This window comes from Lepidochelys kempii, chromosome 2 (assembly GCF_965140265.1).
Source record: "Lepidochelys kempii isolate rLepKem1 chromosome 2, rLepKem1.hap2, whole genome shotgun sequence".
Taxonomy (NCBI): Eukaryota; Metazoa; Chordata; order Testudines; family Cheloniidae; genus Lepidochelys; species Lepidochelys kempii.
In genome coordinates this window covers 91,659,787-91,677,086 of record NC_133257.1, presented here as the reverse complement: position 1 = coordinate 91,677,086, position 17,300 = coordinate 91,659,787, and the positions used below count along the sequence as shown (strand labels likewise).

General features: G+C 45.7%; 2 protein-coding genes across 7 annotated transcripts in view; one reads left to right on the top strand and one right to left on the bottom strand.

Annotated features, from left to right (window-relative positions):
• Positions 1-999: 999 nt before the first annotated feature.
• On the bottom strand, positions 1,000-16,131 carry LOC140906855 (uncharacterized). 6 transcript variants are annotated; one of them, XM_073331642.1, is made up of 4 exons: positions 15,887-16,131; positions 11,575-11,747; positions 2,173-2,773; positions 1,000-1,583 (listed from the first exon to the last, which is right to left on the bottom strand). In XM_073331642.1, the coding sequence occupies exons 3-4, from the start codon at positions 2,720-2,722 to the stop codon at positions 1,108-1,110; spliced, it is 1,026 nt and encodes a 341-aa protein (XP_073187743.1). In that variant the 5' UTR covers positions 2,723-2,773; positions 11,575-11,747; positions 15,887-16,131; the 3' UTR covers positions 1,000-1,107. The 6 variants fall into 6 exon arrangements, with proteins under 6 accessions (XP_073187743.1, XP_073187745.1, XP_073187742.1 ...); XM_073331644.1 differs by having other exon boundaries at positions 11,575-11,619; XM_073331641.1 differs by lacking the exon at positions 15,887-16,131 and adding an exon at positions 14,760-14,970.
• SPIRE1 (spire type actin nucleation factor 1) overlaps positions 15,147-17,300 on the top strand; it is a 173,642-nt gene continuing 171,488 nt past the window's right edge. Inside the window, 1 exon segment of the mRNA XM_073331647.1 lies at positions 15,147-15,628. Coding sequence (XP_073187748.1) covers positions 15,310-15,628 — 319 coding nt within the window. The 5' untranslated portion in view covers positions 15,147-15,309.

The following is a 17,300-nucleotide window of genomic DNA, read 5'->3' as shown; positions in this document are numbered from 1 at the left end:
CAGCTACCGGTCATTTGGGAATCAATTTGGAGTGGGCAAATCTACTGTGGGGGCTGCTGTGATGCAAGTAGCCCACGCAATCAAAGATCTGCTGATATCAAGGGTAGTGACCCTGGGAAATGTGCAGGTCATAGTGGATGGCTTTGCTGCAATGGGATTCCCTAACTGTGGTGGGGCCATAGACGGAACCCATATCCCTATCTTGGCACCGGAGCACCAAGCCGCCGAGTACATAAACCGCAAGGGGTACTTTTCGATAGTGCTGCAAGCTCTGGTGGATCACAAGGGACGTTTCACCAACATCAACGTGGGATGGCCGGGAAAGGTGCATGACGCTCGCATCTTCAGGAACTCTGGTCTGTTTCAAAAGCTGCAGAAAGGGACTTTATTCCCAGACCAGAAAATAACCATTGGGGATGTTGAAATGCCTATAGTTATCCTTGGGGACCCAGCCTACCCCTTAATGCCATGGCTCATGAAGCCGTACACAGGCAGCCTGGACAGCTGTCAGGAGCTGTTCAACTACAGGCTGAGCAAGTGCAGAATGGTGGTAGAATGTGCATTTGGACGTTTAAAGGCGCGCTGGCGCAGTTTACTGACTCGCTTAGACCTCAGTGAAACCAATATTCCCACTGTTATTACTGCTTGCTGTGTGCTCCACAATATCTGAGAGAGTAAGGGGGAGACGTTTATGGCGGGGTGGGAGGTTGAGGCAAATCGCCTGGCTGCTGGTTACGCGCAGCCAGACACCAGGGCGGATAGAAGAGCACAGGAGGGCGCGGTACGCATCAGAGAAGCTTTGAAAACCAGTTTCATGACTGGCCAGGCTACGGTGTGAAAGTTCTGTTTGTTTCTCCTTGATGAAACCCCCCGCCCCTTGGTTCAATCTACTTCCCTGTAAGCTAACCACCCGCCCCTCCTCCCTTCAATCACTGCTTGCAGAGGCAATAAAGTCATTGTTGCTTCACATTCATGCATTCTTTATTCATTCATCACACAAATAGGGGGATGACTACCAAGGTAGCCCAGGAGGGGTGGTGGAGGAGGGAAGGAAAATGCCACACAGCACTTTAAGCACAGCACTTTAAAAGTTTACAACTTTAAAATTTATTGAATGACAGCCTTCTTTTTTTTTGGGCAATCCTCTTTGGTGGAGTGGCTGGTTGGCCGGAGGCCCCCCCACTGCGTTCTTGGGCATCTGGGTGTGGAGGCTATGGAACTTGGGGAGGACGGCGGTTGGTTACAGAGGTGCTCCAGCTGCCTTTGCTGCAGCTCAACCATACACTGGAGCATACTGGTTTGGTCCTCCAGCAGCCTCAGCATTGAATCCTGCCTCCTCTCATCACGCTGCCGCCACATTAAGGCTTCAGCCCCCTCTTCAGCCGGCCACCTCTCCTCCCGGTCATTTTGTGCTTTCCTGCACTCTGACATTATTTGCCTCCACGCATTCGTCTGTGCTCTGTCAGTGTGGGAGGACAGCATGAGCTTGGAGAACATTTCATCGCGAGTGCGTTTTTTTTTCTTTCTAAGCTTCACTAGCCTCTGGGAAGGAGAAGATCCTGTGATCATTGAAACACATGCAGCTGGTGGAGTTAAAAAAAAGGGACAGCGGTATTTAAAAAGACACATTTTATAAAACAGTGGCTACACTCTTTCAGGGTAAACCTTGCTGTTAACATTACATACATAGCACATGTGCTTTCGTTACAAGGTCGCATTTTGCCTCTCCCCACCGCGTGGCTACCCCCTCAACCTTCCCCCCTCCCTGTGGCTAACAGCGGGGAACATTTCTGTTTAGCCACAGGCAAACAGCCCAGCAGGAATGGGCTCCTCTGAGTGTCCCCTGAAGAAAAGCACTCTATTTCAACCAGGTGACCATGACTTATATCTCACTCTCCTGAGGATAACACAGAGAGATTAAGAACGGATGTTGTTTGAATGCCAGCAAACATACACTGCAATGCTTTGTTCTACAATGATTCCCGAGTACGTGTTACTGGCCTGGAGTGGTAAAGTGTCCTACCATAAAGGACACAATAAGGCTGCCCTCCCCAGAAACCTTTTGCAAAAGCTTTAGGAGTACATCTGGGAGAACCGCGAATGCCAGGGCAAAGTAATCCTTTCACATGCTTGCTTTTAAACCATGTATAGTATTTTAAAAGGTACACTCACCAGAGGTCCCTTCTCTGCCTGCTGGGTCCAGGAGGTAGCCTTGGGTGGGTTCGGGGGGTACTGGCTCCAGGTCCAGGGTGAGAAACAGTTCCTGGCTGTCGGGAAAACCGGTTTCTCCGCTTCCTTGCTGTGAGCTATCTACAACAACATCATCATCATCATCTTCATCCCCAAAACCTGCTTCTGTGTTGCCTCCATCTCCATTGAAGGAGTCAAACAACACGGCTGGGGTAGTGTTGGCTGAACCCCCTAAAATGGCACGCAGCTCATCATAGAAGCGGCATGTTTGGGGCTCTGACCCGGAGCGGCCGTTCGCCTCTCTGGTTTTCTGGTAGGCTTGCCTCAGCTCCTTCAGTTTCACGCGGCACTGCTTCGGGTCCCTGTTATGGCCTCTGTCCTTCATGCCCTGGGAGATTTTGACAAAGGTTTTGGCATTTCGAAAACTGGAACGGAGTTCTGATAGCACGGATTCCTCTCCCCAAACAGCGATCAGATCCCGTACCTCCTGTTCTGTCCATGCTGGAGCTCTTTTGCGATTCTGGGACTCCATTATGGTCACCTGTGCTGATGAGCTCTGCCTGGTCACCTGCAGCTTGCCACGCTGGCCAAACAGGAAATGAGATTCAGAAGTTTGCGGTTCTTTTCCTGTCTACCTGGCCAGTGCATCTGAGTTGAGAGTGCTGTCCCGAGCGGTCACAATGGTGCACTCTGGGATAGCTCCCAGAGGCCAATACCATCGAATTGTGTCCACAATACCCCAGATTCGAGTTGGCACGGTCAATTTAAGCGCTAATCCACTTGTCAGGGGTGGAGTAAGGAAATCGATTTTAAGAGCCCTTTAAGTCGAAATAAAGGGCTTCATTGTGTGGACGGGTGCAGGTTTACATCTATTTAACGATGCTAAATTCGACCTAAAGTCTTAGTGTAGACCAGGCCTTAGAGTTCCTATCATTTGTGTCAGAGCTGTCCTTCACTAGCTAAATCCTTCTACAACCTGTGTTAACTTACTTCCTAGTCCTGTTTCCACTGGATCCTGCAGTCAAGTCTTTTGGTCAAATGGCATTGTCCTCTTTCTTGAGGAAAATTCTTCCCTCCTGTGTTGGTCCATCTGTTCCTTGCCTGCTGGTGTTACTTGAAGTAAGGATGGCATGGTATGGTATTGCCGCCCTTATGTCTGCACTGCTGCTGGCCGGGCGCTGCCTTCAGTGCTGGGCGCCCGGCCAGCAGCTGCTGCTCTCCAGCCATCTAGCTCTGAAGCCAACACAGAACTAAGGGTGGCACTACTGCACCCCCTACACTAACCATGTGATTCCCCACTGATCTCCTTTTGGGTTGGGACCCCCAGTTTCAGAAACAGTGGTGTCCCTTGTGAAATCTGTACTAATTGGGTAAAAAAGTACACAAGACCAGATTTCACAAGGAAGACCAGATTTCATGGTCCGTAATGTGCTTTTCACTGCCGTAAATTTGATAGGGCCCTATTTATGAGGCTTCCCTTGGAACTACTGGGAGTTTTCAGGCTACTGTCACTTAAGTGGCCATTTTAGTTGAGAGTCATCTCTGCTAGACTGGTATGGAAATTGAATTCTCGCTTCATTAGTTCCCGTCCGTACCTCCTTACATTTTTATAAGGTGGCCTTTCCTCTCCCACTGCTCATGATTGTAAGGGTGAACTGAGGTCTGTAGTAACTAATCCAGGGATCTTTTCATTTTCTGCCATAATCCTAAATTTTCCCAGGACAGGCATATTTAATTTGGTAAATGTTATGCATGTTTTGAAGTTTTGTTTGTGATTCCTAGGAGTAGAAGAAGTTAAAATGTGTGTGCACTTTGAGGGCTGCTATAATGGTAATGGTGTCACTAAAATTACCATTGTTAGATAGGTCAGAGAATATATTTTTCTGGTGTATGTTCAAAGAGGTTACCAGTGTCCGGAGTGTGAGATGTAGCAAGGGCTAAAGTGTCAACATCAATGGTTCTGCAATGGCAATATAATAGTTTCCACATTTTATTAAATGCCCAAAAACTTCATTAATGCAGAGTTGGTGCATCTTGCCCTTCCAGAATGTGTAGAGTGATGAATTAACCCCTCTGAAAACCAAGAAACACAAAGTTAAAGTACGTACCACCCCCACAGTGCAAACGTAACTGTCCCCTTCCCCCCCCATACTCCTGGTGCTGGTAGTAGCCACTGGGAATGGTTCAGTAAGAGAGGTGCAAAGGTTTAACAAACTACCAAGAGAGGTGGATTCTCCATCTTTGATGTCTTCAAATCAAGATTGTGGATGCCTTGCTGGAAGATGCTTTAGTCATTCGGCTCAATACAGGAGTAAGTGGGTGAAATGCTCTGGTGTGTATTATACAGGTCAGACTAAACAATCTTTTGTTTCTTGTGGCCTCTAACTCTATGAATCTACAATAAATAGACACGAGGAGAGATAAAGAGAATATTCCACTATGTTGTGTTCCACATATTTGAATTCCCAGCATTTATCTGCACACATTCCAGCTGTATTCACTGTGTTAAGAGTAGCTGTATTGAATGCTGGAGGGATTAGCTGGAGCAGCTTGGCAGAGCTGTGAGTGATATGAAGTGCTTGTGTACTTATAGATCAAGTATGCTTCATTTCAGCATTGAATTTTGTAGGTTGTGTTAGTGGAGGTGCGCAAGGATATCATCTTCCAGGGAAATTGTCTGCAATCTGGTGGCAAATATGGTAGTAGCCTCCAGGGCTTATGCCTTGTCTACACATGAAATTGTTCAGGAATAATGATTTCTGAACAGCTGTATGTGTGGACACTTATTCCACATTTTAAATTCTATTTCAAATTTTAAATTCACCTGCTATCTTATTCTGGAATAATTTGCATGTGTAGAAGGAACTCTTTTGGCAAGTGTGATGTGGGGGGTGGGGGTAACATTTAGGAAGTCCGGGGTAATTTTAATGTAATAGACTGGGTGAGCATAGTCCAGTGTAGGTAGCTCCTGTTTGCTACACCTGACCTAAACCAAGTTTTACCTTAGCAAAGATGAGATTTTTGTTCCGTAATGCTCAAGTGCTTTGTTTTCAAAATGTCCATAGTATGTGAGAGTAGAGTGCTAATATGTATGTGCTGGTGTGGGGGCAGAGTTAAGGTGTTGCAAGGGTGGCAACTTTTTATGTCCTGGTTTTCAGAGCTTAAGTTTAGCCATTCTCCACAGCTGGAATGGCACAAGACACCTCTGGGCAACTTTAACTTGTGTTAATGAAGTTTGGAGCATTTAATTTACCTAATGTATTGAAAAATAATTTCTCAGCATTAGCATGCATCACAGACCCAGCTCTGCTCCTTCACTGTCTCTGGCTTCCTGGCAATGATTACCTCCGTCACAGAAGGCACTGGCTGCATGTTAGTTGCTTCACTGTCCCTGCATTCGCTTCAGGGTCTCTGCCTGTTCAGCACAGCCTCAGTCTTGCAAGCGGCACAATAAAGTAAGACTCAACATCCTGCTTACTATATATGATGCTTGTCCTAGCTTGTCTTTGAGTACCATGGATAAAGAGGGACATATAATAAGAAAAATTACGCCCTGCCAGCTTCTATAATCCCAGGGAGCTCCAGCTCAAGTGCTTCTGCTAATAGTAACTGTGGTTGACGCCATAGGTAACACCCCTAACTCTGGAAAGTGCCCTGAGATATGTATGTAATAACAAAGAGACAGAACTTATCTTTTGTCTGAGACATAAGTAGAGATCTTCAGCAGCATGATTCCACATAACACCAATCTTGGGACATTGTTTAAACCTTGCTCTACACTACGAGTTTAGGTTGAATTTAGCAGCATTAGATTGATTTAACCCTGCACCCATCCACACGATGAAGCCATTTACTTTGACTTAAAGGTTTCAGAGTAACAGCCGTGTTAGTCTGTATTTGCAAAAAGAAAAGGAGTACTTGTGGCACCTTAGAGACTAACCAATTTATTTGAGCATGAGCTTTCGTGAGCTACAGCTCACTTCATCAGATGTATGCCGTGGAAACTGCAGCAGACTTTATATATACACAGAGAATATGAAAAAATACCTCCTCCCACCCCATTGTCCAGCTGGTAATAGCTTATCTAAAGTGATCAACAGGTGGGCCATTTCCAGCACAAATTCAGGTTTTCTCACCCTCCACCCTCCCACACAAATTCACTCTCCTGCTGGTGATAGCCCATCCAAAGTGACAACTCTTTACACAATGTGCATGATAATAAAGTTGGGCCATTTCCTGCACAAATCCAGGTTCTCTCACCCCCCTCCCAAAAACCACACACACAAACTCACTATCCTGCTGGTAATAGCTCATCCAAAGTGACCATTCTCCCTACAATGTGCATAATTAAGGTGGGCCATTTCCAGCACAAATCCAGGTTTTCTCACATCCCCCCCACCCCCATACACACACAAACTCACTCTCCTGCTGGTAATAGCTCATCCAAACTGACCACTCTCCAAGTTTAAATCCAAGTTAAACCAGAACATCTGGAGGGGGGGGGTAGGAAAAAACAAGAGGAAATAGGCTACCTTGCATAATGACTTAGCCACTCCCAGTCTCTATTTAAGCCTAAATTAATAGTATCCAGTTTGCAAATGAATTCCAATTCAGCAGTTTCTCGCTGGAGTCTGGATTTGAAGTTTTTTTGTTTTAAGATAGCGACCTTCATGTCTGTGATTGCGTGACCAGAGAGATTGAAGTGTTCTCCGACTGGTTTATGAATGTTATAATTCTTGACATCTGATTTGTGTCCATTTATTCTTTTACGTAGAGACTGTCCAGTTTGACCAATGTACATGGCAGAGGGGCATTGCTGGCACATGATGGCATATATCACATTGGTGGATGTGCAGGTATACGAGCCTCTGATAGTGTGGCTGATGTTATTAGGCCCTGTGATGGTGTCCCCTGAATAGATATGTGGGCACAATTGGCAATGGGCTTTGTTGCAAGGATAAGTTCCTGGGTTAGTGGTTCTGTTGTGTGGTATGTGGTTGTTGGTGAGTATTTGCTTCAGGTTGCGGGGCTGTCTGTAGGCAAGGACTGGCCTGTCTCCCAAGATTTGTGAGAGTGTTGGGTCATCCTTTAGGATAGGTTGTAGATCCTTAATAATGCGTTGGAGGGGTTTTAGTTGGGGGCTGAAGGTGACGGCTAGTGGCGTTCTGTTATTTTCTTTGTTAGGCCTGTCCTGTAGTAGGTAACTTCTGGGAACTCTTCTGGCTCTATCAATCTGTTTCTTTACTTCTGCAGGTGGGTATTGTAGTTGTAAGAAAGCTTGACAGAGATCTTGTAGGTGTTTGTCTCTGTCTGAGGGGTTGGAGCAAATGCGGTTGTATCGCAGAGCTTGGCTGTAGACGATGGATCGTGTGGTGTGGTCCGGGTAAAAGCTGGAGGCATGTAGGTAGGAATAGCGGTCGGTAGGTTTCCGGTATAGGGTGGTGTCTATGTGACCATTGTTTATTAGCACTGTAGTGTCCAGGAAGTGGATCTCTTGTGTGGACTGGACCAGGCTGAGGTTGGTGGTGGGATGGAAATTGTTGAAATCATGGTGGAATTCCTCAAGGGCTTCTTTTCTATGGGTCCAGATGATGAAGATGTCATCAATATAGCGCAAGTAGAGTAGGGGCTTTAGGGGACGAGAGCTGAGGAAGCGTTGTTCTAAATCAGCCATAAAAATGTTGGCATACTGTGGGGCCATGCGGGTACCCATAGCAGTGCCGCTGATCTGAAGGTATACATTATCCCCAAATGTGAAATAGTTATGGGTAAGGACAAAGTCACAAAGTTCAGCCACCAGGTTAGCCATGACATTATCGGGGATAGTGTTCCTGACGGCTTGTAGTCCATCTTTGTGTGGAATGTTGGTGTGAGGGCTTCTACATCCATAGTGGCCAGGATGGTGTTATCAGGAAGATCACCGATGGATTGAAGTTTCCTTAGGAAGTCAGTGGTGTCTCGAAGGTAGCTGGGAGTGCTGGTAGCGTAGGGCCTGAGGAGGGAGTCTACATAGCCAGACAATCCTGCTGTCAGGGTGCCAATGCCTGAGATGATGGGGCGCCCAGGATTTCCAGGTTTATGGATCTTGGGCAGTAGATAGAATATCCCAGGTCGGGGTTCCAGGGGTGTGTCTGTGCGGATTTGATCTTGTGCTTTTTCAGGAAGTTTCTTGAGCAAATGCTGTAGTTGCTTTTGGTAACTCTCAGTGGGATCATAGGGTAATGGCTTGTAGAAACTCGTGTTGGAGAGCTGCCGAGCAGCCTCTTGTTCATATTCCGACCTATTCATGATGACAACAGCACCTCCTTTGTCAGCCTTTTTGATTATGATGTCAGAGTTGTTTCTGAGGCTGTGGATGGCATTGTGTTCTGCACGGCTGAGGTTATGGGGCAAGTGATGCTGCTTTTCCACAATTTCAGCCCATGCACGTCGGCGGAAGCACTCTATGTAGAAGTCCAGTCTGCTGTTTCGACCTTCAGGAGGAGTCCACCTAGAATCCCTCTTTCTGTAGTGTTGGTAGGGAGGTCTCTGTGGATTAGTATGTTGTTCAGAGGTATTTTGGAAATATTCCTTGAGTCGGAGACGTCGAAAATAGGATTCTAGGTCACCACAGAACTGTATCATGTTCGTGGGGGTGGAGGGGCAGAAGGAAAGGCCCCGAGATAGAACAGCTGCTTCTGCTGGGCTCAGAGTATAGTTGGATAGGTTAACAATATTGCTAGGTGGGTTGAGGGAACCATTGCTGTGGCCCCTTGTAGCATGTAGTGGTTTAGAAAGTTTAGTGTCCTTTTTCTTTTGTAGAGAAGCAAAGTGTGCGTTGTAAATGGCTTGTCTAGTTTTAGTAAAATCCAGCCACGAGGAAGTTTGTGTGGAAGGTTGGTTTTTTATGAGAGTATCCATTTTTGAGAGCTCATTCTTAATCTTTCCCTGTTTGCTGTAGAGGACGTTGATCAGGTGATTCCGCAGTTTCTCTGAGAGCGTGTGGCACAAGCTGTCAGCATAGTCTGAAGCAAATACTCACCAACAACCACATACCACACAACAGAACCACTAACCCAGGAACTTATCCTTGCAACAAAGCCCGTTGCCAATTGTGCCCACATATCTATTCAGGGGACACCATCACAGGGCCTAATAACATCAGCCACACTATCAGAGGCTCGTATACCTGCACATCCACCAATGTGATATATGCCATCATGTGCCAGCAATGCCCCTCTGCCATGTACATTGGTCAAACTGGACAGTCTCTACGTAAAAGAATAAATGGACACAAATCAGATGTCAAGAATTATAACATTCATAAACCAGTCGGAGAACACTTCAATCTCTCTGGTCACGCAATCACAGACATGAAGGTCGCTATCTTAAAACAAAAAAACTTCAAATCCAGACTCCAGCGAGAAACTGCTGAATTGGAATTCATTTGCAAACTGGATACTATTAATTTAGGCTTAAATAGAGACTGGGAGTGGCTAAGTCATTATGCAAGGTAGCCTATTTCCTCTTGTTTTTTCCTACCCCCCCCCTCCAGATGTTCTGGTTTAACTTGGATTTAAACTTGGAGAGTGGTCAGTTTGGATGAGCTATTACCAGCAGGAGAGTGAGTTTGTGTGTGTATGGGGGTGGGGGGGATGTGAGAAAACCTGGATTTGTGCTGGAAATGGCCCACCTTAATTATGCACATTGTAGGGAGAATGGTCACTTTGGATGAGCTATTACCAGCAGGATAGTGAGTTTGTGTGTGTGGTTTTTGGGAGGGGGGTGAGAGAACCTGGATTTGTGCAGGAAATGGCCCAACTTTATTATCATGCACATTGTGTAAAGAGTTGTCACTTTGGATGGGCTATCACCAGCAGGAGAGTGAATTTGTGTGGGAGGGTGGAGGGTGAGAAAACCTGAATTTGTGCTGGAAATGGCCCACCTGTTGATCACTTTAGATAAGCTATTACCAGCTGGACAATGGGGTGGGAGGAGGTATTTTTTCATATTCTCTGTGTATATATAAAGTCTGCTGCAGTTTCCACGGCATACATCTGATGAAGTGAGCTGTAGCTCACGAAAGCTCATGCTCAAATAAATTGGTTAGTCTCTAAGGTGCCACAAGTACTCCTTTTCTTTTGACTTAAAGGGCTCTTAAAATTGATTTCTGTACTCCTCCCCCAACAAGGGGCTTAGCGCTGAAATCGACCTTGCATGGTCAAACTTGGGGTAGTGTGGTCGCAATTTGATGGTATTGGCCTTTGGGAGCTATCCCCCAATGCTCCATTGTGAGTGCTCTGGACAGCGCTCTCAACTTAGTATTAAAGTACTGACTCATAGTAACAAAGTACTGGTCCTGCAACACCCAGGTTTTAATTGTACATTTGAGTTATAGACTTGGCCTTACATTCAAGATCTCAAAGTGCTGTACAAAGGTAACAGTATTTATCCGTGTTTTACAGTTGTGAGACTGAGGTCTCACAAGAGGGTTTGATTTGCCCAGTGACCCACAATGAGCCAATTGCCTGATGAAAACTTTTGACAGTGCTATTTCCCCAGTATTTGTCCATTTTTACTTGAAAGATTGAGGTCACTTTACTGGGTGGATATAGCTAAATTAACCCAATATATTTTTATTAAAATAATTAATTTGCTCAAGTATGTATGTATGTACGTTGATATCTGTAAATGTAGAAACTTACCCAAATCCACTACAGTTACATTAAAAACAATATACTGCCAAATGTAAACTATTTCAGAAAATGGGGGGTTGTAGTCTTTTGTGGCATGAGTCTTTTAAATCTAAATTTTTTGGCCTCTTAAACCTGTAGTACTCAATTTATACAGAAGAGGTCACTCTGTAAAATTTAATATTGCAGTTTGTCAGTTGCAACAGTTTACATAAATGTTGGATGCAAAGAACATACATTTTTTTCCCTCTTAGATATTCTGAATAAAATGGTAGAAAGAGAACTGCAAAGAAATAACTATAGTATAAATTGATCTTTCAGTGCAGCATTAATTTGTACTGTTGCTTAATGTAAGCTGAATTTTGGCTACTTTTAGATAGTCTGATTAAAAAGCTAAAAACTTCTCATTTAAAATGTATCATATTTTTTTTAAAATGTGAAAAAATACTTTAAAGCATCCCACCCATAGATAAAGCTTTAGTGAAAGTCATGAATGAATCGATGCCACAGAAAGGAGGACAGGATAGAACAGACTAGATTAGAGAGAATTAAAACCATACTGTAGAATATAGCTAGATTACAATATGATCTTGAAACCCAAATTTATAATGGATGTTAATGGATACTGCCACCGATCAGTCTTGTTGACAGAAGAAAGACTCAAACTAATTTTGTTTCATTCCAATTTAAAAAAAAAAGGTCTTGAACATACCTTATTGAACTCTTACTTTGGTAGTCACTGAGCGAAGGAGACCAACTGTAGGAGAAAGTGATTTATGCAGATGCTTAGGCCTCTGAAAACTGGAGGTCAAGTACGCCATTGGAGTAATTATTTGAATGAAGTAGTGCATAGGGGCCTGATTAGGGCCCCTTTTGTGCTAGACCCTGTATAAAGAGATAACAAAAAGACAGTCCCTGCCCTGAAGAAACTACAATTTAAGTAAATCATCAGAGAAACCTCATATCTAACTGAATAGGAGTGAGAGAAATTTGATCAGAAAGGGTTGTGTGTAATTCCATAGTGCAACTCTGTATAAGATGACCAGACATCCCAATAAAACTGCTTTTGGCCACTGTTCTTTTTTGCTTCCCTCATGTGTCCCAATATTTTGTCTCTTTCATCTGGTCACCCTAACTCTGTGACAGTATAGAAATCTTCACATTATACCCACTAATTTACATTTTTGTAAACCTTCTAATATACAAGTGCTATAAGTAACAGAGTGCATCTCTTTCACCTAGTGTTCTAACAGAGAGAAAATTATGCAAAATGGATTGGGAGGGTGGGGAGGGGAGAGGAGAGGGGAGTGGTAGTTCTTTCAGTATCTGTTTTCAAATCAAGTCCTGTCTACCTCTGACACCAAAACAAGATGCTCAGTACATTGTGTAGAGGTGCACAATAACTGCCATTCTTCTTTGTATGCTTTACTGACCCATTAAATAGTTATGTATGCTGATATTTTAAATTATGACTAGTAAATGTCCCATTAAGATGAAAGGGAGCATTCCACACCACTTACAGATACTGTTTTGTGCTGCCTGTAGAGAAGACATCAGTACTTTGAGTTACATGCAGTTCATATCCTTAAAGTTTTTATTGTAATCATAATAATTAGAACTCTTAAAAAGAAGTAAAGATTAAATTCTAGACCATTTTTCTCCCAGAAAAAAGTACCAGCTCCTAGTGCCATGATGAATCAAATTCAACTTCTGCTGCAAGAGGGATATTTCTAGGATATTTGGGAAATTAAACATTAGTTGGCTCTATGACAGGCCTTCACAAATGGTAACATCACAGGACATGTACAGACTGTCACCCACAGTGTACTGGAATGTGAGACATAGGAAAATCAAAGTTCGCTAGTCATCCTACTATTTGGAGAGCAATTCAGTTTTCATGGCTCTATACTGAATCCTGCCAGTTTAGTGTGCAGAACAGTAAGAGTTCCGAATGTATAGCAGTGTCCCTCGACGTTGCGAAGGGAAAGCATTTTATTGCATATAGGCCTCATGATTGCTGTATCAGGCCATTGTTTAATTAAAATAGTTTTTTTTAGAGTATAGTGTTTTTCATGCTATGCCATAGACGACTCATGCCTTCCTATACTGGGGAGCACAATCTAAAGGGGAGGACACATAACCTCCACACGTCTTCTCTGCCCAGGAACTCACCCCGCCCAAGCCAGGGCCACCATGCTCTCCCCGCCCCAACAGAGTTACCTGCAGGAGGGGGCTCTGTCCTTCTGCTGCTGTGCCACGCCCCCACCCCGCACATGTCCCTCTCCCTCCCTCCCTCCCTCCCGAACAGGCCAAACAGATATCGGGGGGGTGGCACTTGACCCCCTCCATGCCCCTCATGTATCATTTCTGCATGTTACAAAGGAAGACCTCTAGGTACGTAGACTTGCTTTCTAACTGAAAGCATTGCACTGGTTGCAATTGGTTTCCAATGTAGTCATAAAACATCTAGTGTTGAAATGGTTTATTCCACTTTCAAGACAGTTTTGCCTGGCTGTGGGTTTTGTTACAAAAGTTCTATACAGAATCAATCTCACAATGATTATGATTAGGTTTGGCAGAATTTATATATATATATAAAATTTCTACTGATACCTATTTGTTTTTTTATTTCCATTATTGATTTAAATTTTCACAGCTGTGCAAAATTATAGATTAATTCATCCTGTGGCATGAATACAAACGGAAACTAACATCTTAAGGAGGGACAGATGTAGGCAGAATCCATAGATGCAAGACTTGGTTTAGCAAAGGGCCTATAGACCCTTAAAGTATATATCCAAAGATCACCAGGGGTTGCTCACTGTCAGATAGGAGGGCATTGGCAGAGTAGGGAGTAAATTAATTTCAGTAATATTTTATTGTCTAGACCAGCTATACAAATGTTAACAAAGTGTAAAAGATTGATAGATCGTAAGGCCCGAAGAGACCATCTGTGATCATCTAGTCTGACATCCTGTATAGCACAGCCATAGAACTTCCCCAAAATAATTCCTAGAGTATATCTTTTAGAAAAAAACCTCCAATCTTGATTTGAAAATGGTCAGTGATGGAGAATCCACCATGACCTTTGGTAAATTGTTCCAATGGTTAATTACGCTCACTGTTAAAAAATTATCTTAATTCCAGTCTGAATATGTCTAGTTTCAACTTCCAGCCAGTGGATTGTGTTATACTTTCTCTGCTAGATTGAGGTGCCATTATTAAATATTTCTTCCCCGCATAGGTACTTATAAACTGTAATTGATATTTGTAATGATATTTTAAAAAACTTCTTATTGTCCTTAATTCTGCTGGCCTTAGATTTCACCTTCTGCCCCTCAGGTACCCTTATTTATTTTCTGCAATTCTTAGCTTCTGATTTATATTCCTTATGATTGACCTCCCCTTTCTTTAATTTGTTATATATAATTTTATTTTTGGGGCTGGCTTCAGTTTCCCTTTAGATTAAGTAGTTTATTTTAACCACAGCAACCTTCTTCCTCATTTGTGAAACTGTGAATCTACTATGGTATTTTAAAATTATTACTCATTATCATTTAAAATGATCTAATTAAATATGTTCTCCCAACTGATTTGGGTCATAATTGTTTTCAGCTTTGTGAAATTGGCCCCTTTAAAGCACAGATAGATTATTACTAGGCTGGGTTTTATTCTGCTTGTACATTATAAATGTGATCAAGTCAGGATCACATATAAAAGAGAGAGACCCTCTTTCAGCTGTATAGACGCTCCATTATGGTGATTCCCACAGTGCCTGGGGGTTTTATTACACCGCTATCCATCTCCCCTTCGTATTTACTCCTGCGCTGCTGGCAGGTTGCTATGGGAGCTGGATGCTGGAGTAGAAAGCGGCCGTCTCACGCTCCTGCCTGTCACCTTGGTTGCACAGCCAGCGCCTCTTTGCCTTTGGCCCGCGCTTTGTCTCTCCCCGTTCCCAGATGTAGCTTACGCTTCCTGACTGCGAGCCCCCCTGTGCAAGTCTGTGCCCCGCGTGTCCCAGCGCAGAGGTGCTGTGTACGGTGCCGCAGGCGCTCGAGCAAGGAAGATGGCCGGGGAGGGGCTTCGGCCGGCCGTAGGGGGCGGCGAGAGCCGCACTGAACTGAATCGCGGCAACCCCCCCCAGCCACCGCCTCCCAGTGCCTGAGCGGCGGCCCGGCGCGGCCCCGGCCCCGCGCTCCCGCCGGCAGGAGGCGCTGCGGCGCCGCGGAGACCCGGCCGGGAGGGGACGCCGTTGCGTTGCTAGGAGCGGGCGGCCGCGCCGCCGCCGCCAGTGAGGAGCTGGGGCGCTGCTGCGGGTCGGCGCTCGCCGCGTATCCGGCGGCGCGGGCGGAGTATGAGGCCGGCGAGGACGGGACGCAGCGGGGCCCGGCCCCAGAGCTCCCTGCGGTGAGGCGCGGCAGGCAGCAGCGGGCGCGGCGGAGCGGGGATGGCTCGCGCCGGGGCTGCGGCGGAGGCTCTGCCCGGGGACTGGTCCCGGGAGGCGGCGGCGGGAGACGCCTCCTGCCGCAGGGAGGACGGGGCGCGGGACGCGCTCTCCCTGGAGCAGATCCTGCGGCTCTACAACCAGCCCATCAACGAGGAGCAGGCGTGGGCCGTGTGCTACCAGTGCTGCGGCTCCCTGCGGGCCCGGGGCCGCCGCCGCCAGACCCCCGCCGCCAGGGCCGAGGCGGCTGCCCACGTCCGCGTCTGGAAGGACGGGACCGTCACCCTGGAGCCGCCCAGCGGGGCTTCCCCTCCGGCAGCAGGTGAGGCGCCCCGGGGCGCCCCGCGGGTACAGGCTGCTCCCCACGCCGGGCCTCCCTCTCGCAGTGACCCCGTGTCTGGGGCTCGGAGCCCACCCCAGCAGCCCTGCGGGTGAGGCTGAGCCCCGGGCCCGGCGCGTCTCCCTTTCCCCAGGGCTATCGACCTGGGGCTGTTTCAGCCCCTTCTGTTATCCGGCCCTTCTCTTCCCCGGGGCTCCGGCTCCCCCCCCGCCCTGAACTGAATCTGGTTTCCTCCCTCACCTTCAGCGCAATCCTTTCGCGTTCACACGGTGTGAAAATCCCCTTCCCTAGGCCCCGTCCTCCCGCGGCCACCGCGCTTCTGCTCCTGGCTCGCCCGTTCGCTGTGTATGAATGTCACGTTTCCCCCTCCCTGTTGTAAATGGCTGTACTGAACTTGGGTCTGGGGTCTCCCATGTTGGGCCCTGCTGCACGTCTCGTCTCGTCTCCCCCCGCCGCATCGTGGTTGATGCGGAGACGAGCAGCGCGGAGCCCGCAGAATGGCAGAGAATTATAGCCGGACCGCTCGGGGAGGCGGGGCCCCCGGGGGCGTGTGCGCGCTGCACTCTAGAAGGGGTCCGAGCAAATCGGCCGCCGTGGCTTTCTTTGCCCCAGCTTGTCGAGTGTAATGCTGCCCTGGCTTTCCCAAGCTGGACTGACTGACAGTGCCCCGGGTACACAAGGGTGTGCGTGTTGGTTCGGAGAGCTCCGGCTCCTCCTTTGACCAGAATCCTTCCTGCTGCTGGGAGCGGGAGCCTGGAGAAGGGAAATCGATGAAGGCTGCCCATGTAGGTCAGCATGACAAGGGGGAAGGCGCTGCAAAGCAAAACAAAGAGAACAGCTGTCAGAGAGACCATGCACACTGTTCGGAGGACTGAATGTTGAGGGGGAGGAGGAGGTATTAACGATGTGTGCCTTCTTTTGTGCCGACGTTTGTGCTGTTTGGCATCCAAAAAGAAATAATGGTAGTAAATTTTTGGGAGAAGACCAAATTAACAGAGGCATGTAGTGGTTAGTGAATAATACTATAACATATATAATAAGAACGTATTTGTATGCATTTTCGATATCCAGGGTAAAACATACAGGGTATGAAATATATATATATAATATAATATATAAATATGAAATATATATATATATATTTATATTTAAAATTTATGGCACACACATATATAATATGTATGTGCAATATTTTATAATGGAGTATAATTATAATGTATAATATATATTTTAGTGTTTGAGTAAAATAATACCATATTATAAGTATTTATAAGATGTACCTTTTAAATGTCTCTGATTATATTACCTCTCCTAAAACATTTTTGAAAACAGATCAGCATCTTAGAACACTTACCAGAAATAGATTGATGTTATAGATAGGTATGCTAACCTTAGCCAAATAGCAAAACAATCTATATCTGCTAGAGACATAACACACACAACCAGGTATTTTAAAGTTTATAGAAAAAATGTATTTTCAGTTGCTGTCAAAAATTTTCAGTCCATGGAGTTTCAAAGCTCATATTCATACGTGAAAAAGCCTATAAGCTCTTTTTTATGTAAACATAGATTGATTTCTGTATGAAATCTAAACCCATCAGTATGAAGGATATAAAAGTGAAGCAGATCTCACAGATAATTTCATCAGAGAAGT